The 25,836-nt window shown below is 33.8% G+C and overlaps 4 protein-coding genes across 5 annotated transcripts; all 4 read left to right on the top strand.

The window, feature by feature from the left end:
• The first annotated feature begins 2,918 nt into the window (after positions 1–2,918).
• Positions 2,919–7,890, top strand: LOC133694155 (uncharacterized). Its single transcript, XM_062115614.1, has 6 exons — positions 2,919–3,259; positions 3,691–4,968; positions 6,471–6,671; positions 6,767–6,918; positions 7,067–7,539; positions 7,631–7,890. The coding sequence occupies exons 2-6, from the start codon at positions 3,720–3,722 to the stop codon at positions 7,881–7,883; spliced, it is 2,328 nt and encodes a 775-aa protein (XP_061971598.1). The 5' UTR covers positions 2,919–3,259; positions 3,691–3,719; the 3' UTR covers positions 7,884–7,890.
• A 937-nt stretch (positions 7,891–8,827) lies between these two features.
• Positions 8,828–14,153, top strand: LOC133695478 (uncharacterized). Its single transcript, XM_062117493.1, has 7 exons — positions 8,828–9,295; positions 9,692–9,939; positions 10,413–10,568; positions 10,696–10,855; positions 11,020–11,162; positions 11,514–11,549; positions 13,358–14,153. Exons 1-7 carry the CDS (start codon positions 9,220–9,222, stop codon positions 14,060–14,062), a joined length of 1,524 nt encoding a protein of 507 aa, XP_061973477.1. The 5' UTR covers positions 8,828–9,219; the 3' UTR covers positions 14,063–14,153.
• A 1,893-nt stretch (positions 14,154–16,046) lies between these two features.
• On the top strand, positions 16,047–18,324 carry LOC133693774 (large ribosomal subunit protein eL30-like). Its single transcript, XM_062115087.1, has 6 exons — positions 16,047–16,196; positions 16,286–16,329; positions 16,452–16,557; positions 16,678–16,779; positions 17,800–17,868; positions 17,971–18,324. Exons 2-6 carry the CDS (start codon positions 16,309–16,311, stop codon positions 18,009–18,011), a joined length of 339 nt encoding a protein of 112 aa, XP_061971071.1. The 5' UTR covers positions 16,047–16,196; positions 16,286–16,308; the 3' UTR covers positions 18,012–18,324.
• A 3,087-nt stretch (positions 18,325–21,411) lies between these two features.
• LOC133693636 (uncharacterized) lies at positions 21,412–25,552 on the top strand. 2 transcript variants are annotated; one of them, XM_062114882.1, is made up of 7 exons: positions 21,412–21,930; positions 22,278–22,525; positions 23,015–23,170; positions 23,288–23,462; positions 23,629–23,771; positions 24,131–24,166; positions 24,618–25,552. In XM_062114882.1, the coding sequence occupies exons 1-7, from the start codon at positions 21,855–21,857 to the stop codon at positions 25,374–25,376; spliced, it is 1,593 nt and encodes a 530-aa protein (XP_061970866.1). In that variant the 5' UTR covers positions 21,412–21,854; the 3' UTR covers positions 25,377–25,552. The 2 variants fall into 2 exon arrangements, with proteins under 2 accessions (XP_061970866.1, XP_061970867.1); XM_062114883.1 differs by having other exon boundaries at positions 21,414–21,930; positions 23,303–23,462.
• Positions 25,553–25,836: the final 284 nt, after the last annotated feature.

The following is a 25,836-nucleotide window of genomic DNA, read 5'->3' as shown; positions in this document are numbered from 1 at the left end:
CAACTGGGGGCATGATTGTCTTTCTAATAATATGCACTTGGTATTGAGAGAATAATTGGGAACAAAATAGTATGTTCGGTTTTTTTGAGTTGCAGTGTAGATACTGATTCACCTTCTAAGACACAAAATTTTAACTTTTGAGTTAGGGGCTTCTTTTGTCTTTTTTTTTAAAAAAACAATAACTAGTGAAGATATAACCATGCTCTGGGGGGGCAAAATATACATGTGAAAAAAATATAACTAGTGAAGATATAACCATGCTCTTGGGGAGGGGGGGGGGCAAAATATACATGTGCTAAGGTTCCTTTGTCTTTTTCATTTTATTTGAGATAGTTCAAATATGAAAATATTTATATTCATAAATAACTTATGTGTCCCGGGCACACGCTAACAGGTAGGCACTGCCCGCATTATTCGGGTGGCGCATGTGACTCTAGAACCGAACCGAGAGCTGCCCTATAAGGCATCGTTCGACGCGCCTTGCCACCCAGACATAGAGCGTGTTTGGCAGTGTGGTTGCGGGTGCTTTTCAAATAACTTTTCGTGCCAAAATACATGCCAACGATGTTTTTTCATTTTTTAAAAATCATTTTTGACATCAGCACATCAAAACGATCCAAAACGTACAAACCATATTAAATTTTAGCAAAAAAAAAAAAAAAAAAAATTTTCAAATTTTTTGGGAACGCGGCCGCAGCCGCGTTCCCAAACGGTGCCATAGTGGTAAGGCACGTGTGCTAAGGAGGCCCATAGAGGAGCTTCGGGCGAGAATTTTTCCCTCTCTCCCTCTCTGCCCTCTCTTCTCCTAGAAAATCTTGTTGCCCATTGCCAAAAAAAAAAAGTGGGCCAAAAATATTTATCAGATCCAAGTAACATGAGTTTGGTATGTTACCATGCCCAAGGAAATGTGAGCAAGCACCTTTGCCTGACCCAAGTTTGCTTGGGTTTAACATATTTGTCAAACTTAAGTAAACGTGGGTTAAACATATTTATTAGATCCATGTAAACTTAAGTCAAACATGTTTAATATTATTATTAACATAATTATTAATAAATTTCAAAAAAATATTATTATTATTGAAAAAAACCCTAAATTTGTTTTGAAATATAAAATTAAAAATTATTATTGTTATTGTTAATATTATTAATATAATTATTAATATTTTTTTTAAAAAAATATTATTACTATTGAAAAAAACTATAAATTTGATTTGAATAGTAAAATTAAAAATTATAAAAACTTAAAAAAAAACTAGAAAAAAAAATAAAAAATAAAAAATAAAAAGATTGAATTGAAAAGTACCGTGAATCTAACATAATTGTTAGACTCAACTTCACTTAGTTATTTAAATTTGACAACCTTGCTAGATTTAAGTGGTCAGACCTTGGTAGCCCAAGATGTTGGAATATGATAAAATTATCAAATCTAAGATAATTGAGTAGGTGTTTACAAATCTAACTTTTAATTACCATTACCATAACTATTTATATTATTTATGAATCGCAGGTTCCTGCCGTTTCGTAGTATTGCTCTTCTATCCACAACAATGCATCTTGTCTCACGCTGGAGGATTTCATTATAATATCAAAGGTAAAGCGCCAATGTGTACACGTGAGGATTAAATATTTGATTCTGGAGATAATAATAATTATTGTTTTTAAAAGTATTTTTTATTTAAATATATTTTAAAATAATTTTAAATAATTATATATTAAAATGATATAAAAACACAAAAAGCATTAATTTAACATAAAATTATAAAAAATTTTAAACTTTTTTAAAATACACTGAAGATTAGCTGCCACCGCTACATTTTTATTGGGAGGGGGTCACTATTTCTAATTGAAAATGTAGTTGTGATTATTTTTTAAAATATTTTTTATTTATAAATATATCAAAATAATATATATATATATATATATTAAATTATTTTTGACATCAGCGCGTCAAAATACTGTAAAAATATATAAAAAATATTAACTTTTTTTTAATATTTTTTGAAACACTTTAAAATATAACAGGATGCCATAGTTTGCAACTGCTTTGTCGAGATCCAGTCCTGTTCACATGATATCAGAACTTGAAGTTGCTAGAAATGGCTTCCAGATAGTTAATGATGCTTAGAAAGCCATGTTTTATCCAGACACTCAAAGGGGATAGCATCGTTTTTCTTTAAATTATTTATAATTTGTTTTAAAAAAAACGATGGCGAAGAATAATGGTCTCATGTTATATACGTGGTCGTGATAATAATCACAAAATTATTGATTATGATATATCACAGGCACATCATCTGCATTTTCACTTATTCTTTATTTTTGTGTTACAACTGGTTTCTTCAAAGTAATTTTTTAAAATATTAAATTAATATTTTTTAAATGTTTTGAATGATTTTGGTTTATTTATATAAAAATAAAAATTTTTAAAAAATAATATTTAAATAAATTTTTTTTTAAAAAATTCAACATCAAACAACACTGAAATTAATAATCCAAATAGTGGGCAGAAGTTACACTAATTTTTTTTTAATCAAGTAACGTACATTTTTATTTATTAAAATAGTTGTAATTTCAAAATTTATTGATCAAAACATTTCTTTTAACTCATTTATATTTCTTAAGAATTTATTATTTCATGTTTTAATGTTAAAAAACCAACCCATTAAAGTATAAGTTACCAAACTTTATTCAAAATTATTTTGGTTTTAATATAAAACATTTTAATTATTAAAATAAAGTAACCCTTTTAACGAGCACCATCGGATAAGGTAACTGCCATTTTGCCAAACCACGGGTCCAACACCCACACCCCCCCGTAACTTAACCGCAAGTGAGACAAAGCAGAATCCGACGATTGTAAGGGGCAAATCCGGTAGATGACAACAAAATCTGCACTGCTATTTTTCAAGGACCAAACAACCCCCCAAACACGCTCGACCCCTTTCTATCTATAATTTCTCGATAAGAAAACCAAAACCCTAAATTACCTCCCCTCCCTCAAAAGGAAAAAAGAAAAAAAGAAAAAGAAAACTCTACTCTTTCTCTGTTTTTCATTTTAGATTTTTTATACATTTGTTTCTTTCTCTTTTTTCATGTTTTAGTTTTTGCCTTTTGTTTTGGTCTTTCTGTTTCAGGAAAACATTCTGAATCGCTGATAATTGCCGGGTTTTGTTTAATCTCTAATGGTGGGTTTTGTATTGTGAAATTTAGGGTTTTAAATAGCCGTTTCTATTGCGAGTGCAACCGATAATTTTTTTGGGTAAGTTGTCTTTCTTTTTTTCTCGTTTTTTGTGTTTGGTTCATATAATTTTGTATGCATTTGTTTTATTTTATTTATTTATTTAGAATTTGATACATTATGAAATATGTAATTTTTTTTTGCCGTTTTGGGATTTGTTGGGAAGACAGTTTGTGGATGATGAGAAAATTCGGTCTCTGAAGTGAATTTTTTTTAATGTTTTTTTTGTTTATTTTGAATTTTATGAAGTGGATTCGTGTGGTTGGATTTGATTTCTGGGATAACTATTGATCAAGTGAGTTTGGTAAATTTTTAGCGTCTGGCTTGTTACTACATGATGTTGAAATTGTGATAACCTTACTGATATGATGGTTTTCTTATTTCACTAAATTGTAGTGAAGTTGTGAGGTTTTGTTTAGGTAGCTGAAAGAGTGTTGGATTTTTTTTTACAGGATTTTGAGGGTGATTCTAGTTGGAAAGCATGTCTTCACAATACCCAGTTCTTGGAAATAAACTGGACTTAGTCCAGTGGAAGGTTACTGAGTTAAAAGAAGAGCTTAGAAGGCGGAAATTAAAAACCAGTGGTTTGAAGGATGATTTGATTAAACGGTTGGAAGAAGCTATTCGTATTGAGAGGGAAGACAAAGAAATTCGCCATGAGTTGGCAAATGCTGCAGAGGTTGCGGAGGATGTGGATAATGGTGTTGATTTGGAGAACCCGCATGTAGTTGGGGTGAAAAATTCAGAGGCAGTATCAGCTGTTACTGAGACGGTTGAAGTTGTTGTGGATGATGCTGCTAACAGAAATGAGAAGGTGGATGATGTTATGGTTCAGGTTGGCATTGATGAGACTGTGAAAGACATGGGTCCAAGAGAACTTCAAGAGGAGGTCAAAATGGGTGGTGTTAATTCTTCTAGGATAGAAGAAGAGGAGCTCACTGTTCATGCAACTACCATGGAGACCAGCATTTCTGTTACTGAGAGTGTGGTATCTGAAGTAGCATTGAGTGTGCAAGATTTGCAAAATTCTGGAACACAGGAGGCAAATGAGAACTCAAGTATCCAGCTGGAGAATGAAGATTCAAAGCCCCAGCTGGAGAATGAGAGTTCAAAGCCTCCAGACGAGAATGTCGTGCTTGAGTCTTCTGCTCCGGACAACCAGGTATCTGAGGTCAACCCTAATTTAGGGTTTCAAGTAAAATCTGATTCTATTTCTACTGATTCTGTATCAATTAATGAAAAGATTGAACTAAAGGATAATATAATTGCTGATGATGTCAAATTAGAACTAGATGATGTTAAGCTAGAGATGGTGGAACCATCATCCAGTAATGTTGTCCCAGTTGGTGGTGAATCACATCCAATGGATGTTGAAGAGCCACAAGAAAAGAGTCCCTCTGTTGAAAAGAAAGATGACAGCAATGGTACAAATGCAGATATGAGCAAGAAAAATTACAGTGTTGATGTGGGGTACTCGGAGAAGTTGAATTTAGACAGGAGTTCTGGTGATGACTCCATGGAGGAAGATGTTCTAGAGAGTAAGCAAATTGATTCAAAGTATAATACTGATGAAGTGGGCGATGAGTGTAAAATAAAAAATGAACTGCCCAGTCTGAAGGAGGAAAATCTAGTTAATGTTACTGGGAAGGATTTATCTACTGATCAAAAGGAGATCCATGTTGAGAATATGACTTGTCCAGTTGCTCCCATGGAAAAAAGAAAGCTTAATGGTAAGATTTGTTCTTTATCATTTTAATGACTACCATGTGTTCTGGAATTCACTAATGCTGTTTTACCTGGTTTTGCCATGTCAGTTTTGTAAGTATGATGTATTTGTACCTTTCAATAGTTGTTTATGTCCGGTAATGATGGTTATTTTACTCGCATATGGGCTGCTGCCATATATTAGTATTTTTACCACTAGTTTTCTTTAAAAGAACATTTTAGTGTGATAAATATTTTTGTGAGTGATCTGATCGTGGAAGTAGTAATTAGTTGAGATTTTATGCTTTCATTGTTATGTAATATTGCGTATTATAATGGAGGAGATGATTTGAAATTCTCCATGCTTGGTGAAAAGGATTAGTCTCACTGTGTCCTGAGATTGTTCTATGTGGAAAAAATAAATTATGTGGTTCTTTGAGATCATTGGACTTTGTCCAAGACATGTGAAGCTGCAATTATTGGTGTTTGCCTCTAAGACCGTCCTAAATGTCATTGTGAATTCATGTCTTTGATTTTCATGACTATCTGTACTATTACAGCTCACAGCCACACACAAATTCTCTTTTTACATATTATTGTGCTAAGCTAAGTAATTCTTATTCTTTTCTTTTTTTTGGTCCAATTTTTTTATTTGATCTTTCTATCATTTTAGATCTTAAAAAAACTTTAGTCCTGCATCTAATGTTGCTTCCATATAGAAAAAAAAGGAAATTATGAATGGATAAAGAAATAGCCTGCTGTCTCTCTAGTTTTCTTTATCAGATATGCAAGTTCTGAAGGAAATGTTGTACAAGACCTTTTGGAAGCATTGACATCTAGTTTCTAGTTTTTCTTCGAACCCCGCCCCCGGGCCTGGTGAAAGTTACCTTGGATAAGTGTAGGATCTGTAGGGTCTAGTTTATACTCTCAATTTAGTACAGTTTAAGCAATGCGGAAAAACTGATCCAAGTTTGGATGTTCTTCTAGGCCTGCTTTTAGCCAAAGCACCTTGGCTTTTTAAATATCTGTGAATTGAATACGGCGTGGGCATGTCTTAGTTTTTGAATTTCATTTCTGCATGCAATGTATTTTGGGAGCTTCTAGTTCTGAAACTAATAGACACCTAAAGATTGTGTTGATCAAGTATGTCACAGCTAAATTATTGGATATGATGGTATTTCATAGGCATCTAAATTAGCAACTCTGCCCCAAAATTTTTCTGGTGGCTGTATGTTCAACTTTTGCTACTTTTGAAGTTTAGGTTATGTTGGAATCAATCTAACCATTTATGTTTATTACATTGCCCTGACTGCTTGCTCTTTTATTTTACATTCTATAAGTGATTTATGCTCTTATCTGATCTTCTGAAAGCTGTATTTTGGAAAATAAGTGCAGCTATCTGGTTCTGTATGATTACTGCCTCATGAGCAGTTGTGCATGCAAATTTGTTGTCGACCTGTCTGTTAAGTTAATCATTTCACAAGGAAGCATGATCTCAGTTTCTCAATTTATTTTGTGCTGTTTACAGATCAAGAAGCTGTTGGAAACACAGAACCTTTAAAGCGGCAGCGAAGATGGAATTCTGAGAGCATCAAGGTTCCTGAACAGCAAAGCTCTAATCTTACACCCACCACCACACCAAATGACGGGTTTCAACCAACTCCTTTGCGACGCAACTTTTCTCGATCTGACTCCTCTGTTAGTGAGGAGGCACCCAAGGAGCGCATCGGTGAGTTAGTTTTCTTTTAGTTGGAATATAAGTGTCCCCAGGGGCAATTTGTTTAACATCTGACACATTTTTGTTCTATCATTATTACTTGGCAGTTCCACCATCACAAAAACCTCCTACCAATTCTCTCAGAATCGATCGTTTTCTGCGTCCTTTTACTCTGAAAGCTGTCCAAGAACTCCTGGGAAAAACCGGGAGTGTCACCAGTTTTTGGATGGATCATATCAAAACCCATTGCTATGTTATGGTAAGACATCTCTCTGTCTTCTGGACACATTCGAGTGTGGAAACTCTTTCTCAGGAATGAGAGCATACATGTATTGTTTCTTGTATTTTTTTAGTGGGTCTCTGCACTGCTTGAACTTGAGATGCATTGAAATGCTATGTTTTTGCAGTATTCGTCTGTGGAAGAAGCTGTGGAGACACGAAATACTGTTTATAACCTCCAATGGCCACCAAATGGTGGACGTCTTTTAGTGGCCGAGTTTGTTGATCCTCAGGAAGTTAAAATCCGGGTGGATGCTCCTCCTCAGTCTCCAGCTGCACCTGTCACTCCTAGTATGCCTGCACCTGCACCTGCCCCACCCATGTTGCAGCCACAGCCCTCTCCCCGTCAACAGGTTTCTAGGCAGCAGCTTCCACCTCCACCTTCCCTTCCACTTCAACCGCCGCTGTCTAACCCACCCCATGCCAGGGAACGGGTCGATCTTCCTCCACCCCCTCCACTTCCTGAGAAACATGATCCTCCAATTGTCACCCTGGATGACCTCTTTCGGAAAACCAAAACAGCTCCTCGGATCTACTATTTACCGTTATCAGAAGAGCAAGTCGCAGCAAAACTTGCAGGACATGGCAAAAACACCAAGCAGTAGGGACTGGGCTATTATTTACCTCCCTGGCTGCTCTTAGGATTATGTTAGATAATGGTAAGATAGCATCACATAGTTGCATCTTTGCAGGTCTGCAGGTGTTGCTTGTAGGAAGGAATTGTTCCAGCCAAGCAGAGGAATGTGGTTCGTTGCTGGATTTGGTTTTTCTGAAGACTGCATGATGTTGAAGAAGCTTAAGTTTTTTTTAGCATTAGAAACTTGTCAACTAAGAGCTCTCTATATGAGTGGATCGCCCGACATGTGGACATATCTTGTTTTCCTGTTGAACAAGAATTTTAACTTTCCCAATCTTAAACAGTTGGTTCTAAATTCCTTGCATTGATGTTTTCTATCTGGTCCATTATGTAGGTTTCTGAAGTTGGTGTATAAATACCTGCATCATATCCTTTCCATGCTTTGAAAAACACCAATTGGTTTTTCTTTTGAAGAGTAACTCTGCAAATGAATGTAGAAATCTGGAACGATTATTAGTATCAACTCTTCATTACAATTATAAAATACACCAAAAGAAGTTGATTTACTGTTTCAATTACTAATGTTGCTCCACGCTTTTAATTATGGACTGCTGTAGTAATTTTCCCTGTTTTGGATTCTTTTTTTAATGCGCGTGGCCTTGAAGCAGACTCGCGTCCCTGCTTGAGTTCTCTCTTTTTAATCATCCGAGTGTTTTAAATAGGTGCAACCAGCATATCCTAATTTTTTTTTATATTTATTTTAAATTAATATTTATTTTATTTATTTTATATCATTTTAATATATTGATATTAAAAATATTTTTTTAAAAATAAAATAATTTTATTTTAATATATTTTAAAATAAAAAATACTTTGAAATGTAATTATTATTATGTTTTTTAATAATGTGATAAACATGTATTGTTTTTAAAATATTTTTTTATTTAAAAATATATTAAAATATATTTTTTAAAATTTTTATATCATTATATTAAAATTATTAAAAAATATAAAAAATATTAATTTAATATTTTCTTAAAACAAATGTAAAATCTTTATAAAATAACAAAAAATACTAATTTAATATTTTTTCAAAATAAATATATTTTTAAAATATAGATAAAAACACAAAACCAATCATATTTAAGAAATGTTTGTGAGTAAGTTTCAATTTATTTTTTTATTAAAATTTAATTTTTTAATTTTAAATTAAATCTTTTTTTTTTAATTTTAAATTGTTTAATATATTAATACTTTTTAAATAAAAAATATTTTTAAAAACAATTCTATCACCTTCTACCCCTCTATTTTCATGAAAACACCCTCGTATGATAGTTTAACTCTAACTCTCTCCTCTCTCGAATGTAGTTAAAAGAAAACACCCTCGGTTCCTCGAGTCCTCCCCAGTAACCTAGGTTACACAAACCAGAAGAAACAAATCTTTGACTCCCTTTTCCCTTTCTTTTATTTTATAAACGTCGTCGTTTCATTCTCTCTTCTCAAATTAACTTCACTCTATCCCCTTTCTTCTCTGCCAAAATTCTAGGGTTTAAAGATTGAGACTTTCATCAGTTTGGATAGCTGCAGCTGTGCGTTTATGATCGCAAGTTGCTGTTTTCAATTCAATTTATAAAGGGTCTAGCTTGGTATCTACAATTCAAGTGTTTTCTTTAGGGTTTGGTGGAAGGTATTGTTTAGGGTGATATGAATAGTGCATTTAGTGAACAGATACTTGCAGATAAGCTTTCCAAGCTCAACGGCACCCAGCAGTGTATCGAGTGTATCCTTCTTTTTCTTGTATTTTTAATTAATGAATTCCGCATCTTCTTTTTAGTTTCTTTGTACAGCTAACAAATCGGAAAACTTTTGTGAATGATTTTGTACTTTATGCTGTTTCTGGACAGCCCATTATTTATATTACAAAAAAAGGACAGTACATACTACATAGAGTCTATTTTGATTTTCTAATCTATTCCAAGGTCACTGTTTGATGTACTTTGTATTGATTCCTTTTCATTTGGTATTTCTGCTTTAATGTTCATGATGAAGTTAGAGGAATGGTTCTGACATGTCTCAGTCTATCTCTGACTATTCCTGTTTCTTACCAAAATTATTGAGTAATTGTTTTGATTATGTGTTTACTTGGTATGCGTGCTACCTTAACTTTATTGCATAGCTTTGTCTCGGTGGTGCATACATCACCGTAGCAAAGCAGAATTAGTTGTTGAGACATGGAATAAACAGTTCCACAACTCAGATATGCTCAAGAAAGTACCTCTATTGTATCTTGCAAATGACATCCTTCAGAACAGTAAGCGGAAAGGAAATGAATTCGTTGCGGAGTTTTGGAAAGTTCTTCCTGCAGCGCTAAAAAATGTAGTTGAAAAAGGTGATGATCGTGACAAGAATGTCGTCTCTAGATTGGTAAGTTTTTATTTTTGTTGGGGCAGCTGATTCTAACATTACGACACAGCACCATTTTTTCTGTATAAAAAATGTGCTCATAAAACTATTGGAATGCAAAGGGATGCTATTGTGGATGTGGAACATAGTTAATTAACGATTGAGGCTAAGAGTCCTTTCTCTATCTTATATTTCTCTTTGTCAGTCTCTTGTTGAGCAATGCCTTATTTATTGCCAGTCCAGGATTTTGTCAATCCTCGTTTTGTTGGATTTGTTACATGTAATAACATAGCTGATAAATAAAAGTGCATCCTATGCCCAAAAATAACATGGGTGGAAACAAAAGGTAACTGAATGTGATTATATGTTAGTTGAGCATCGACAGATGTATAAGATGCCAACATGATGCTGTTGATGTGCTTATTGGTGTAGTATCTCTTAAGAAGTCAGAGAGGTGATTAAGATTACTGGACTTGTGTTCACGTGATCACCAGGTAAATATATGGGAAGAAAGGACAGTATTTGGGTCACATGCCCGGAGCCTCAGAGAGGTAATGCTTGGAGAAGATGTACCTCCACCCTTGGAGCTCAGCAAAAAACGTTCACGCACTGTGAAAAATACAAAGCGAGATTCACGATCCATTAGAACGGTTGGACCAAGGACCTTGTTTCTTTTTTTCTTCTATTTGGTTTAATGTGCTTGTATTGTTTATGTATTGTCATCCTCTTTTTTCCTGATCTTTTATCTCACTGTTGTGTCATTGCTCCGGGAACCAGAAATTTTCCATTGGAGGTGCTGCTGAAAAAATAGTATCGGCATTCAATTTGATGGTTAGTGAGCAGCCCAATGAAGAGGCAGAGATGAGGAATTGCAAGTCTGCAGTTCGTCGTGTGAGGAATATGGAGAAAGATGTTGATATTGCCTGTAGTAATAACGGTAAGAGAAATGAACTTGAATTTCATACAGAGACAATTAAAGTGGTTTCTTGGGAATGTTCCCCAGCTTTTCAGACATTGCATGTTTCTCCTGAAATGCTTTCACAGCCTGAGTTTTGACTTTCAAAATTTGTGGGCCTCTGAAGCACAATTCTTTTTGCTTAGATAAAGATCCAAAACGAAAAACATTGGCTAAGGAGCTAGAGGATAATGAGAATCTTTTGAAACGAAGTATTGAGAAACTTAAATCAGCTAAAGCAAGTAGATCAGCGCTTGTCTCTCAGTTAAAAGAAGCTCTACAGGAACAGGTATCTGATCAACTCATCACCTTCACTTGCTATTTGAATGTCAATTATCAGCCTATGCACGGTTTGCCTTTATATGGAGTGTTTGGTCAGAGAGAATCTGTGAGAAAACTGTTTTTGGCCTCTTTTCAGAGCAAAGTTGCTGGAGATTTTATAGATTTTCTCCAGCAGTTGTTGAGCATGATTGAAATGCCCTTCTCTGTTAGTGTTATTTTCTAGTAGAGGAGGATGTCTTGCCCTCCTTGTATTCTTCTATGGATATTTTCCATTGTTTTTGTGAATAAATGAGATACACATGTTTTTGCAATTCTGTTCACTTTAAATTTTACTCGTTTATTCATTTTTATGTTTCAGGAATCTGAACTGGAGGGAGTTCGAACTCAGATACAGGTATGGATTTTGCACTTCCCGAGCCCTGAACATTTATTGTGTTTTCACTTATTTTTTGCTGGGTTTTGATAGTCAAATGGACATATAGTAGAATGTGCATGTATGTCACTGTGTCAATCTTGATGATTTTTTTTCCTGATTGAATATCAAGATAGTACATTTATGCAATGATTCACGTTCTAGTTAATTGTTAGCCTTTATGAATGCTAAATGCCTTTTCTGTGATCTGATTATACTTGCTGGGCTGCTGACATCTATTGAAACCAGTGGCAAGGCCACCTTATAACTAGGGCTGTCAATTGACATCCCCCAATTAGGAAACATTCTTAGAAATATGTTGTCTTATTGCTAAAATTTATGGTTTTTTAAGGTCATGTACCAAAACGACGTTGTAGCAGAATTAAATTGTACGGGGTCATTTTAGGAGATTTGCCTACAAAATTAATTAAGTACTATTAAATGAACATTAAATTGGTGTTTTTCTATCTTTTTCAAGCATTTGACCTTCTATAGGATACACAAAATCACCACTTTCCTTTAAAATTTAGTGATAAAAAATTCATTAACATAAAAGAACCTTTTCTAATCTAAAAATTTAGTATCATCTTATTTACCAAATTCAATTATGCTTTTTTTTTTTAAGAATATATATCATGTAGTCAGCTTAAGTTCTTGAAAAGAAGTCATAGCTTAACTACATGATATATATTCTAAAAAAAAAAGCCTAAATGAATTTGGTAAATGATTAAGGTCCACTCTTCTTTTTAGTTCTCCATTTCTTTCTGTTCTTTAAAGTATTTTCTTTCAAATAAGATTTTAAACCTTGATCTCCAAATTAATGAACTGTTAATTCAATTCTAAATAGTTTATTTTTTATAAGATATTATTTACTTTTATTCACTGTCTATTTCATATGTTATGTTTGTTTTAATTACAGTCTGATTTTTTATACTAATATTATTTATTAGTGAATTGGTTTATTGACAACTTGATGTTTTAAATTGATTATCTATTATAGACAAGGATCAAGGATCCTTAATTGACCCTGCTGGAAAAAAATTCGGGCATGTCATAGGTTGAAACTGTTGTCATGGTTAGTTGGTAGTCATATAATTTCTGGAAATGTAGATGTACAAGACTTAAGTTATATCATAAATACTAGCCTATAAACATGATAAGTTAGGGTGAACATTTGCCAACAACTGTTGAAGGCATTGATAATGTTTAGTTGAAAATTCATACCTTCTGTTACTAGGTATTCTAGAGTTCGAGCGAACTTACTAATGGTGGATCCTGGATATCCTTTGTACTCTTAATTAATTTGGAGGAGCATATTTGTTGATATGCCACTGTATGAAATGCAAAAGATTTTGCCTGTTCTTTATACCCTTGATTGAACCAACAAACCTTTGATTTTTTGTTGTTTTAAAACCAACGCCAGTCTTCACATTCTCTTTTAACTCTTTGTTTTTTGGATGCTCAATTAGTTTACCTTTTCATATACCCACAAAGAAAAACTTTGGCCTGCACATTCTCGTAACACTGGCATATTCAATGAATTTTCACAATTTTGGATGTTTTAAAGATCAGTATGCTTTTAAGCCGATTTGAAATGTGGGGCCCTGCAGATGCAAGGGGTTTGATAAGTTGTGATCTATCTACCAAGCATTGCTACTCAGAAATCCTAATTCTAGTCATCTTCAGTAATCTAGACTCTTGTTTGTCATCGACAGGGCTATATCTTAGTGTTACGATGATTCATGGAGCAGTTGTTTTATTTATTTATTTATTTATCTTGTCAATTTCAGGATGCACAGGCACAAGTAGAGGAAGCCAGCAAGATGCGAAGGCGGCTTAATGGTGAAGTATTAAAAGCATCTAGTACAACTACAGTACCAGTTGATTCAAATGCAAAAGCAGGACAAACACCCAAGAGGACAGCTGCAGCTATTGCTGCGGAGGTTGCAGAGAAGCTTGCAGCTTCCTCCTCTTCTCAAATGATCATGCACGCTGTTCTCTCTACATTTGCCGCTGAAGAAGCAAAGAATGCTCCAAAACCTGAAACCTCTTTACCTGTTTCAGATCCAAATGTTTTTATGCTAGCTCAGCCACTCACTGCTCCAACAACACATTCGTACCGGTCAGTTTTGTTGACCCAACCTACAATGCAGAACCAGACTCCGACCACTCAATCGCAATTTCACATTCTTCCCAACCCATCCTCTCAGCCTTATATACAGCCAGGGGGTGGGATTGCAACCCCGTATGCTTATGGTAACTTTTCTGTGTTGCCTCCAGGACCACCGCCACCCCCACCCTATAAGGTAAGTCAAACCGTGCCCTTGGCTCAACAACCATCGCAAATGCCTCAGCAGCAAACGTTACCAGTGGCACAACAGGAGGCCCCAATAAACCAGAAACAACCCAGGTCTTTAACTCAACAAACCCTGGGCGCTAATTTCAGACCTCAACCACCTGGATTGGAGTTCTATGGCCACCCATCTCATTCTTAGTGAAAAATCGTACTTTTAGGTAGCCAGATGTAATTATCTTGTTTCCAACAGAATGAGTATCTTGAGTAATTTGAAATTTAGTTCGTGCAAATTGTTCTCGCAAAGGCTCCTGCACACAGAAATGTGACAACAAGTACAAATAACTCGGCTGGTAAGCACAGATTCTTAATTATTGAGAAATCATGATTGATTATCCCTTGAATACTTGTCGCTTGATATGACGATGTACAGGCATGCTAAAGAGACGGATGAAAAATGTTAGAAGTTAAAACTGAGTAACAAGCATTACGCACAACTATACATACTCGTTGAAACAGAGAAGCATGGAGATTGGAGACAACGGAATATCGAGAACCTCGTGTACAGCCCCTTCTTCCAGCTGCAGTGCTGAACAGATATCCATGGGAAAAGCTAAACTACCTGCTCCTCTCTTCTTCGCCATCCTTTGCAAGTATAGTTGTCAGATTCAAGGCCTCAATTATAGATTAACTAGTTGGATTGACCCAGTAGATCAAAACGTTGGATTGACCCAGGAGATCAAACACTGATCATATATAAATATATTAGCCGTCAAACTACATTGTAATTACATCCACAGTCGATCGATAATGGCCTATACGAATAAAAAATAGGTCAATGATTCGAACCCACCATGCCACTTATGCTTTTCAATATGTGTTATTTCATTAAATATAATATTAAAATCAATTTATATCTTTAATGATGCAGCGGGGTTGGTTTAAGTAGTTTAATATTTATTTCTTTTAAATAAGATTTTGATTTCGAGTATTGTGAATGAAATATATCATCACTGAGAAAGCTTTACCTATTAATATACTAATCTAGCTCGATCAGATTAATTGGAGTATAATAAACTTTTAAATAATAAAATTAAAAATTAAAAAAACAAACTTCTATTTTTAAGAGAAGACACAAGGATTTTTCATGTAAATCCATAGATAAAACTACTTGACCATCTTTCGAAGATGGATCCAGGAATAACATTGATCGCATAATCCCTAGAGGCCTGAGTTCTAGCCTGCATTTAACCAGGATAATTTCTTACTATTTTCCTCAATTACCACATGATTATTATCATATCAAGAAATTATCTTATTCAAAAACTTAAATAGAGACGAGACTTTAAAAATAATTTTACACTACTTTCTAACATGATTCATATGAATAAATCACTTCAATTGTGTTGCATGTTAGTAATCCATGCAACTCTGTTATTCACCGGTCTTTGGATGGATGTATCAGAACCCAATGCTTTGTTTTTGCAGTATTGATCAGTGGAAGAAGCCATTGAGACACGAAATGTTGTTTATAACCTACAATGGCCACCAAATGGTGGCCGAGTTCGTTGACACTCGGAAAGTGAAGATGCGTGTGGATGCTCCTCTTCATTCTCCTGCTGCGCCAGTCACTCCTAGTGCGGCTGCACCTGCTCCGTCCACCCTGCAGTCACAGCCAGCTTTATACTATAGGAACAACTTCCACTTCAGAGCAACAGTCTATCCCACCCCATGCCGGGGAACGAGTCGATCATCCTCCCCCCTCTCTCCTTCCCGAGAAACATATATGATCCACCAATTATGGAAAAGTTGACAGTTAAGTCACCCTTGTATATTGCCACTCTATACATGAGATCTTCACCTCAGACAGCTACTCGAGTCACTCTGGACGACCTCATTCGGATCCTCAACCGAATTCCTTGGCATGGTCAATATGTTTTAAATAAAGCATCGTGCTGACTCTAAAGATATAATATCTAAGTTTCATCCTAAAATCACCTTTCACAGACACATTTTTTTTTCTTACAAGAACAATACATTGATGTGGTAAATCCTGATGACTTGGACACAATTTTCTCCATGGCCTTTTGCTTCTCTTAAGAATATAATTTGATTTCCCACAATAGTTAAAAAACAAATTGTAGGGATGGGATTAGACTAATTTTATCTTCGAGGACTAACAGATAGAAATAATAACACATGCGAACTGCACGTGGGCAAGCAAGCCATTTATTAGCTAACGAAACACACAAGCCCTAGTGCTCTGTACATCTGCCGTCAAGCTTCTAGGGTTTGTTTCAGCTTCAGATTCTAAATCTCAATAAACCCTAGGCGCTGTAAGCTTTTTTACGCTTTCATAGCATCTCAATAACGCCAATTCTTCTATTTTTAACTTAATTTCCCATCAAACTCTTATTTTTTCCAGGAAAACAGCCAAACAGCATCAAAATGGTCACAGCCAAGAAAACTGTAATCCCTTCTCTTCCATTTCCTCTTAATTTCACTTGTTTCTTTGTTTAATTGAAAATTTGATTATTGATTAATGATTTTGTATTTTAATTTTTTTGTTGCTGCTGTTGTCAATTTTATAGAAGAAGACCCATGAGAGCATCAATAACAGATTGGCTTTGGTGATGAAGAGTGGAAAGTACACTCTTGGTTACAAAACTGTGCTTAAATCTCTAAGGAGCTCCAAAGGTTTTATTTATTTATTTAACATTACTAACTTTTAATTTCTATATCTGAGATCCTAATTTTGATTACTTTTTTTTGTTTAGATTTTAATTTGAGGTTATTTGGTGATCGATATTTATGCAGGAAAATTGATTCTATTATCAAACAATTGCCCACCTTTGAGGAAATCCGAGATTGAGTATTATGCTATGCTCGCAAAGGTTGGAGTGCATCATTATAATGGCAGTAAGTTCTTGTTCCCTTTTTATGGGCTTTTATGTATTTTTTTTTGCGTCAACATCGATTATAGATAGAGAACGGTTTTGGTTTAGTACTAGTAGTCATGCTATAACTTTAATGCATTCATATCAGTGGATATCATGCTTGTGATTATAATGCTGTAATGAATTTTGCTTGGTTTTATCTGTGCTAAAACATCAAGATTTTGTTTATCGATGATGCTCCTTTTTTTTATTACTTTTTTATTTAAAAGATTTTGCAACCTCGAGTCCTTGACCGCATCTAAGAATTTGAATTTGATTGAGTCGTTACTAAACTTTCAGTCTGTGCAGTCATTATCATATCATTATGTGTAGCCCCTAGGAGTTTGAAGAATTCTTTATTAGATGCATGGAACATAAGGCGCATGAAGCTTGTGACTTCAATCTGAATTTATAGACCTTTGACAAATCTATGTTGGGAAACGTTCATGGTTTTGAGACAGCATACAGACCAACTCTAGTCATCTTGCATCTTGTTACTGTTTGCCATTAATCTCTTGGTTTTGTTGTGCCTCGGTACAATATAGCTGGTTCATACATTTAGTTATCTAGGTTTCACATGTTTTTGGGAAAAACTCATGTACTCCATGAGTACCCGCCATCCATTTAATATTAACCACATGGGCAAGTTGATATAGTCACGTTGAATTTGATATGCTTTTCATCTTCGTTTTTATATTTTGTTTTCATTTTGGTAAATCACTTAGTATCAATTTTAACATGATTGTCAATGTGTGTAAATGGCTTCATTTAAGAGGATGTTGTGCTGAATGATGAGCACCCTGGAATATTGGAGTTTCCCCCTATATTTGTTGCAGGACACCTGGAGTTTGGAAATAATTGTCTGGCCTTGAATAATCAAATGATTTTGATTTTCTTACCTGTAGCAACAGGCAGGCTATTTTGCCATGTTTTAGTACTGGTGATTTTGAAACTGCACTCTTGTCTTTCCCTCTCCTTCATGCCTCTTTTGACCTTTTTGCAGACAATGTTGATTTGGGAACTGCTTGTGGCAAGTACTTCCGTGTCTCTTGTCTGAGCATTGTTGATGCAGGTAATGCATTAAAAGATTATTATGTCTTGAACTGTATATTTTGGCATTATGTTGATGCCATTGACATTTTTCTGATGGCCACTCTTTTCCTTTGTGTTACAGGTGATTCTGATATCATCAAGACAGTCCCTGGTGATCATTAAGCAGGTCATTCTTCCAGTTCTGTTAATTTACCGCAGAGATTTTTTTCCCCCTTCCAACTATAGAATAGTTTGGAAACTACAACAATTGTCAATCCTTCAGTTTTGGATTTTATTCCCGTCTGCTGTGCACTCAAGTGGCAAGTTTTGATTCAGATATTTGATACAGCAAGCTTTCTATTATGAATCACTTGTATTCTGAAATTACCCATCCAGATATGGCGCCACTCATGCGCTACACGATTTTAGCGTAGCAGTAAAAAAATTGAAAATGTAGTTGATTCGCGATTCTATTATATTCTTGGTTGTGAGTTCATGAGTGTTTTTAACCTTTTGGTAGCTCTTGATTTTGACATGTGCATGGGGAGTTAAAGTATTTTTGATATTTGACAGTGTGGTAGCGGTTATTTTTCAAATAATTTTTTATGTTAAAATGTATGTCAATAAATTTTTTTATATTTTAAAAATTATTTTTGACATTAGCATATCAAAATGAATGATTTAATTATATAGAAACAGATTTTTTTAGTGGTTTGGTTCTACCATTGTACACTGTTTTCATGTAGCTGGCTTTATGATAGCATTATCAAAACAATTCGTCACAAGAGCATCTCTAAAATCATTATCAGGTGTTATCCAAATTCATTGGATTTAATAGTTTTTAATTTTATCTCTTTTAGAAAAAGTTAAAGGATGTCATCAGAAGTAAAAACAACTGGAGACAAAAAAATTAAAGCCCCCCCCCCCCGCTTCTAATGAGTGAATGATTTTTTTAAAAATAAATAAAACAAATACGTGTTGTATGTTGTTACTTGCTGTATATAATGGTGCCTAGAAAAATCAAAATCAAGGGTTGGTTTTTTTTGGTTAAAAACATTTAAATATCATCCTTATAATATTAAAACACTGCGAAACAACTCAAAAAAAGCCCCAAGAACAGCAATCATATGGTTTATCTCTCTATTGCTACGGATGAGGTCGCTGTAAATAAAAAGAGCCGGTAAGGAGGTAGAATCCTAAATCAAGAAGCTAATATATGCTTACACGTAACCTTAACGCCAAAATAATTGAATATTCAAATATTGACGGGTATAGTTTAATTAATAAAATTTTAAATTTATTTTTTTAAAATTATTAATTTGAGTATTATAAATTTTAAAATTATTAAAAATTTATCTAATTATTAAAATTATAAATTTTAAGATCTTGAAAGTTAATCAATGATGCATAAACTTTACTGAATACATCAAAAATCATAAAAAAAATAATAATAATTGAACAATCTGATATATATATATATATATATATATATATATATATATATTTCAACAGTGATTATTATTCTTGAAATGCTCATCTACTTGCCGATGGAGTCCTTTCAATTTCTGGAGGGACTAATTGAATCAAATCAATCACATCATAGATCCACACATCTTCAATTGTGATCAAGAAAAGATTAAAGGTGCACAAGATGATAGAGAGTGGATTCTCGCGAATCATTTTCATTTCCTTGCTGCCACAACTCTCTCTCTCTCTCTCTCTCTCTCTCTCTCTCTCTCTCTATATATATATATATATATATATATAACGAGTACTGTTCATAAAGCTTGAATAGCTAGTACGTTGCAGAGCAACAGTACTGTCTTTAATTTTTTATTTTAAAAGTAACTTAACTGATAAAACCTTGAATATACTCCCTAATAATTATAAATTTAAATTATAAAATTATTTAAAATGTATATAATTATTAATTTTAAAATTTTTGGAATTAGTTAAGTTATATATAAAATAGAACACTTATATTAATTAAAAAAAACAATGCTATGTTTTTTTTATTGTGTATGAGTCTGAATGACCTTGGTTACTTCTTAAAATTCAACTTTAAAAAAAGACACCAGTATAAAAAAAAGAATATAAAATTATGATATATAAAAGGTGATAAAAAATATCTTGATTTGAATTTTTTTTTCTAGTTAAATTTTTTATTATATATTTTAAGTATTTTAAATAAAATAAGTAATAGAATATTACTAATTGCTTTCTAATAACTAAGGCCTGTGTGTTTTTTTTATGAAAAATAGTTTTTAAAAATAGTTTTCTAAATTTTTTTATGTTTGTTTACTATTAAAAAAATCAATCAATAAAAAATACTTTTATATAAAGAAAAAATTTAGTTTGATTTCTAATAAAGTATTTTTTTATTTTAGGCAGAAAATGCTTTCTAGAAGCTGTGAAAAAATAAAAAATATCCTGTTATTTGTTAATTATATCAAATTTGATCATCAATGTTTTGATTGCTATATATTTTATTTTTAATATTTATTTTTTAATTTCATCCATCAAAATTTGATTTAATTAATTTTTATACTAACTTTAATTTTTATTCTTTTGATTTTTATTTATTTTTTTATCATTTTTTTAATTGAAATCTTTTTTTATCTATAAGATTTGATTTCTATTCATTTTATTAAAATAAATTATGATTTTTTTTAATTTCATTATCTTTCAATTTTTTAATTTGTCATATTTGATCTTTGTTCTTTTGATTGCTATTTGTTTTATTTGAAATAATTCATGAAATTTGATTTTTTTTCAATTTATCATCTTTTAATTTTTTTACATGTTAAATTTGATCCTTATTCTTTTAATAAGCTTTTTTAAAAAGTTAAAAAAAATTAAAAGTTATTTTCCAGCTTATTTTTGGATATAATCAAATATTAAAAAATATTTCTTAATTTATTTAATTTATTTTATACAACACTACCAAATATTAAAAAATAACTCATTTTTTCAAAATTTACTTTCTATAAAATTATTTTTCAATTAAAAAAAACTTTCAAACAAACAAACAAAACCTAAGTTTAGTTCAATTAAATAAGCAATTAAACTATCATTTCGTTATTTTTTGTTTATTTTTTCAAATTAATTTTTTAATTTTTTTCTAATATTAAAAGTAAATTTTAAAAAATAAAAAGTATTATTTTAATATATTTTCAAGAAAAAAATACTTTAAAACATAGTTTTGAAACCTGGTCCCGCCCCGTGGGTCGACCCGGGACCCGGTCGCCTCGGGGCTGGAACCGGACTGGATTGAAGAAAAAATAGAGAAAAGAAAAACCCGGTGTGACCCAGAGACCTGGCAAGACCCGGTTGCAACCCATTGATTTTTATTTTTTTTACTAAAACAACATTATTTTAATTTTAAAAAAAATTGACCCGGTTAAAATTCAAAATCCGAGTTTTAAATCGAACCGGATTTGAAAACTATGATTTAAAACACAATTTTTATCAATTTCCTAAACAGACATAAAAATAATAAACAAACAATTACATTAAAAAAAAGAAGTAAAATCTGTTGGATTTCCGTAACTTTTGCCAAATGGCCCAAACCTCAGCACCACTCTCTTTTCTGCAACTATCTTCTCTCTATCCTTGTTTTATTATCCATGTTTTTTTTTTTTTTCACATAGATTTTTGTTCTCTTTTACATGAACCTGTTTTAGGGTTTTGCCAATACCAGGAAAAAAAAAACCTTAAATATCATTTCCCTTAATTTTTATTTTCTACAACGTCGTCGTTTCACTCCGCCCTTTCCCTCTCACTTTCCAATTTTTATGGCTTGTTTTTCATTCTACTTCAATCTATCGTTTCTCTCCCTTTTCTTCTATGCTAATATTTTAAGGCTTAAAGATTGAAACTTTCAGTTGGTTAGCTGTAGCTCACATTCATGATACATTCATGATTGCAAGTTGTTGTTTTCAATTGGATCTATAAAGGGTCTGGCTTGGTTTCAAGAATTTAAGTGTTTTCTTTTAGGGTTTGGTGGAAGGCATTGTTAAAGGAGATATGAATAGTACATTTAGTGAAGAGGCACTTGCAGATAACCTTTCCAAGGTCAATGGTACCCAGCAATGTATTGAATGTATCCTTCCTTTTTCTTGTATTTTTAATTAATGAATTCTGCAGCTTGTTTTCAGTTAGTTATATGCCTAACAAATCTGAAACTCATAGTGAATTGTTTTATGTTTTATACTGTTTCAGGACAATCATTGTTTATATGACCTAAAAATTGGACAGTGCATTGAAAATAGTGTTGCCAATTTATTTGATTCAGTTTCATTTGGTACTTCTGCTCTAATGTTCATGAATTTAGAGGAATGTTATGTAACGTGCATATGCATTGAAAATAGTTTCTTACCGAAATTGTTGAGTAATTATTTTGATTTTCTGTTGACTTGGTATGCATGTTACCTTAACTTTATGGTATAGCTTTGTCGCGCTGGTGCATAGTTCACCGAAGCAAAGCAGAATTTGTTGTTGAGGCATGGGACAAACAGTTCCGCAACTCAGATATGCTCCAGAAAGTACCTCTATTGTATCTTGCAAATGACATCCTACAGAACAGTAAGAAGAAAGGAAGCGAATTTGTTAATGAGTTTTGGAAAGTTCTTCCTGCAGCGCTAAAAAATATAGTCAAGAAAGGTGATGACCGTGGCAAGAATGTCGTCTCTAGATTGGTAAGTTTTTATTTCTGTTGGGGCAGCTGATTCAAACATCATGACACGGAACACCTTTTTTTGTTTCCTGCATGAACATGCTCTCATAAAACTACCGGAGAGCAAAGCATTTCTATTGTGAATGTTGAGCATCATAATCAATTAGCGATTGAGGCTAAGAGTCCTTTCTCCAACCTATTTTTTTTTAATGTATTTCTCTTTGTCAGCCTCTTGTTTTGCAATGCCTTATTTATTGCTAGTCTAGGAATTCATCAATCAACATTTAGCTGGATTTGTTGCGTGCATCTTATAAAATATAAATAAACATGCCTCGTATGCCAAGCTCGGGAGGAAACAAAAGGAAATTGGATGTATTTATATGTTAGTTGAGCGTCAAAAGAAGTATGAGATGCCAATATGATGCCATTTACGTGCTTAATGGTGTAGTATGTCTTAAGAAAGTCAGAAAGGTGATTAAAATTATTGAACTTGTGCGTACATAATCACCAGGTAAATATATGGGAAGAAAGGACAGTGTTTGGGTCACGTGCTCGGAGTCTCAAAGAGGTGATGCTTGGAGAAGATGCTCCTCCACCCTTGGAGTTGAGCAAAAAGCGTTCACGCTCTGTGAAAAATACAAAACGAGATTCCCGATCCATTAGAACGGTTAGACCAAGGATCTTTCATTGTTTCCTTTTGTCTTCTATTTGGTTTTATGTGTGTGTATTGTTTACATATTTTCATATTCTTTTTTCCTGATCATGTGTCCGACTGTCATGTCAATACACTGGGAACCAGAAATTGTCCATTGGAGGTGCTGCTGAAAAACTAGTATCAGCATTTAACATGGTGGTTAGTGAGCGGCCCAATGAAGAGGCAGAGATGAGTAATTGCAAGTCTGCAGTTTGTCGTGCGAGGGATATGAAGAAAGATGTTGATATTGCCTGTAGTAATAATGGTAAGAGAAATGAACTTGAAGTTCATATAGAAAAAGATTAAAGTGGTTTCTTGGAAATGTTCCACAGCTTTTCTGGCATTACATGTTTTCTCCTGAAATGCTTTCACAGCCTGAGTTTTGACTTTCAAAAGATGTGGGTCTCTGAAGCGCAATTCTTATTTCTCAGATAAAGATCCAACACGAAAAACTTTGGCCAAGAAACTGGAGAATGAAGAGAATCTTTTGAAACGAATTATTGAGAAACTTAAATCAGTTGAAGCATGTAGAGTAGCGCTTGTCTCACAGTTAAAAGAATCTTTACAGGAACAGGTATTCGTCACCTTCACTTGTTATTTAAATGTCAATTATCAATTAATACACAAATTGCCATTATATGGGGTGTTTGCAGAGAGGATCTATAGAGAATCTGTGATAAATTTTTTTTTGGCCTCTCTATAGAGCAAAGCTGCAGGGGCTTTTAATGGAGTTTATCCAGCCAGATGTTCAGCATGATTGAAAAGCTCTTCTCTATTAGTTTTCTTTTCCAGTAAAGGAGGATGTCTAGCCCTCCTTGTATTCTTCTGTGGATATTTTCTGTTGTGTATGTGAATGAATGAGATATACATGTTTTTGCAATTCTATTCACTTAAAGTTTGTCTTATTGATTCATTTTTTTTTATGTTTCCAAGGAATCTGAACTGGAGGAAGTTCGAGCTCAGAGGCAGGCATGGATTTTGCACATTCCGAGCCTTAAATATTTTTTTTCTGTTTTCATCTATTCTTTTGAAATGTGAAAGATTTTTGCCTGTTGTCTATACATTTTATCAAACCAATAAACCTTTGATTTTGTGTTGTTGTAAAACCAACATGTCTTTGCATTATCTTTCGACACCTTGTTTTCAGAAGCCCAAATAGTTTACCTTTTGCATTACCGATGAAGAAAAACCTTGGCTTTCGCATTCTTATAACACTGGCATAATCAACGATTTTTCTCAATTTTGGATGTTTTCAAAGGCCAGTACGATGTATCTTCCTAGCATTGCTGCATAGAAATCCTAATTGAAGGCTTCTTTGCCCATCTAGACTCTTGTTTGTCCCCATCAGGGCTATATCTTAGTGTTATGATGAATCATGGAGCAGTTGTTTTATTTAATTAATTTTTTTTGTCAATTTCAGGTCGCACAGGCACAAGTAGAGGAAGCCAGCAAAATGCGAAGGTTGCTTATTGGTGAAGAAGTATCTAAAGCATCCACTGTAACTACAGTACCAGTTGATTCAAATGCAAAAGCAGGACAAGCACCTAAGAGGACAGCTGCAGCTATTGCTGCCGAGGTTGCAGAGAAGCTTGCAGCTTCCTCCTCTTCTCAAATGATCATGCACGCTGTTCTCTCTACATTTGCAGCTGAAGAAGCAAAAAATGCTCAATTAACGAAGGCCCCAACACTGTCAAATTCATTTGCATCCATGCCCATCCAATCATTGTCAAAACCGGAAAACTCATTGCCCGTATCAGATTCAAATGTTTTTATGCCAGCACAGCCACTTGCTGCTCCAACAACACACTCATATCAGCAAGTTTTGTTGCCCCAGCCTCCTATGCCGAACCAGACCCCAACCACTCAAGCTCAATTTAACCCATCCTCCCAGCAATATTTACAGCCAGCAGGTGGGATCATGACCCCATATGCTTATGGTAACACCTCTCCCTTACCCCCAGGACCACCCCCACCCCCACCCTACCAGGCAAGTTCAATGGTGCCTATGGCGCATCAACCATCACAAATGCCACAGCAGCAACCATTATCATTGGCACAGCAGCGGGCCATAATAAACCAGCAACAACCAATGTCTTTAACTCAACAAACTCTGGGTGCTAATTTCAGGCCTCATCAACCACCTGTTATGGAGTACTATGCCCACCCTTCTCGTTCCTAGAGAAAAAAACGTACTTTTAGTTAGGTAGATATAATTAGGTCAGTGTATAAATGTCTGCATATCCTTTTGATGCTTGGAGAAACAATGTAATGGCGTGCCAGTCGGTTAGTTTTTGTTGGTTTACTGAAATAACTTGTGGCTGCGTATAAAATGAGGAAAGAAGGTTGGTAGATAAATCTTTTCAGTATAAAATTGAGAAATAGGGAACTCTAAATCAGATGCATATCAAGCAATGGCCGAAACTCCAAAGAAAAAGCAAACAAATTGCACAGGCTGTCTGTTATTGAAATCCTACAAAATGTGCTTGGGAACTCGTATATTCAGACGGAAGGAGGGGTTTCAATCATCAGCTGAATATGTGAATCTTTTGGACGATTCTCATTGATTGGGTTCTCGGCTCCCAAAAACAGAGAATGATTTGAATATTTAATATAGTAGAAGAATTACAATATTATCTTTT

Source organism: Populus nigra, chromosome 5 (assembly GCF_951802175.1).
Source record: "Populus nigra chromosome 5, ddPopNigr1.1, whole genome shotgun sequence".
Classification (NCBI taxonomy): Eukaryota; Viridiplantae; Streptophyta; class Magnoliopsida; order Malpighiales; family Salicaceae; genus Populus; species Populus nigra.
This window is presented reverse-complemented; position numbering and strand designations above follow the sequence as displayed.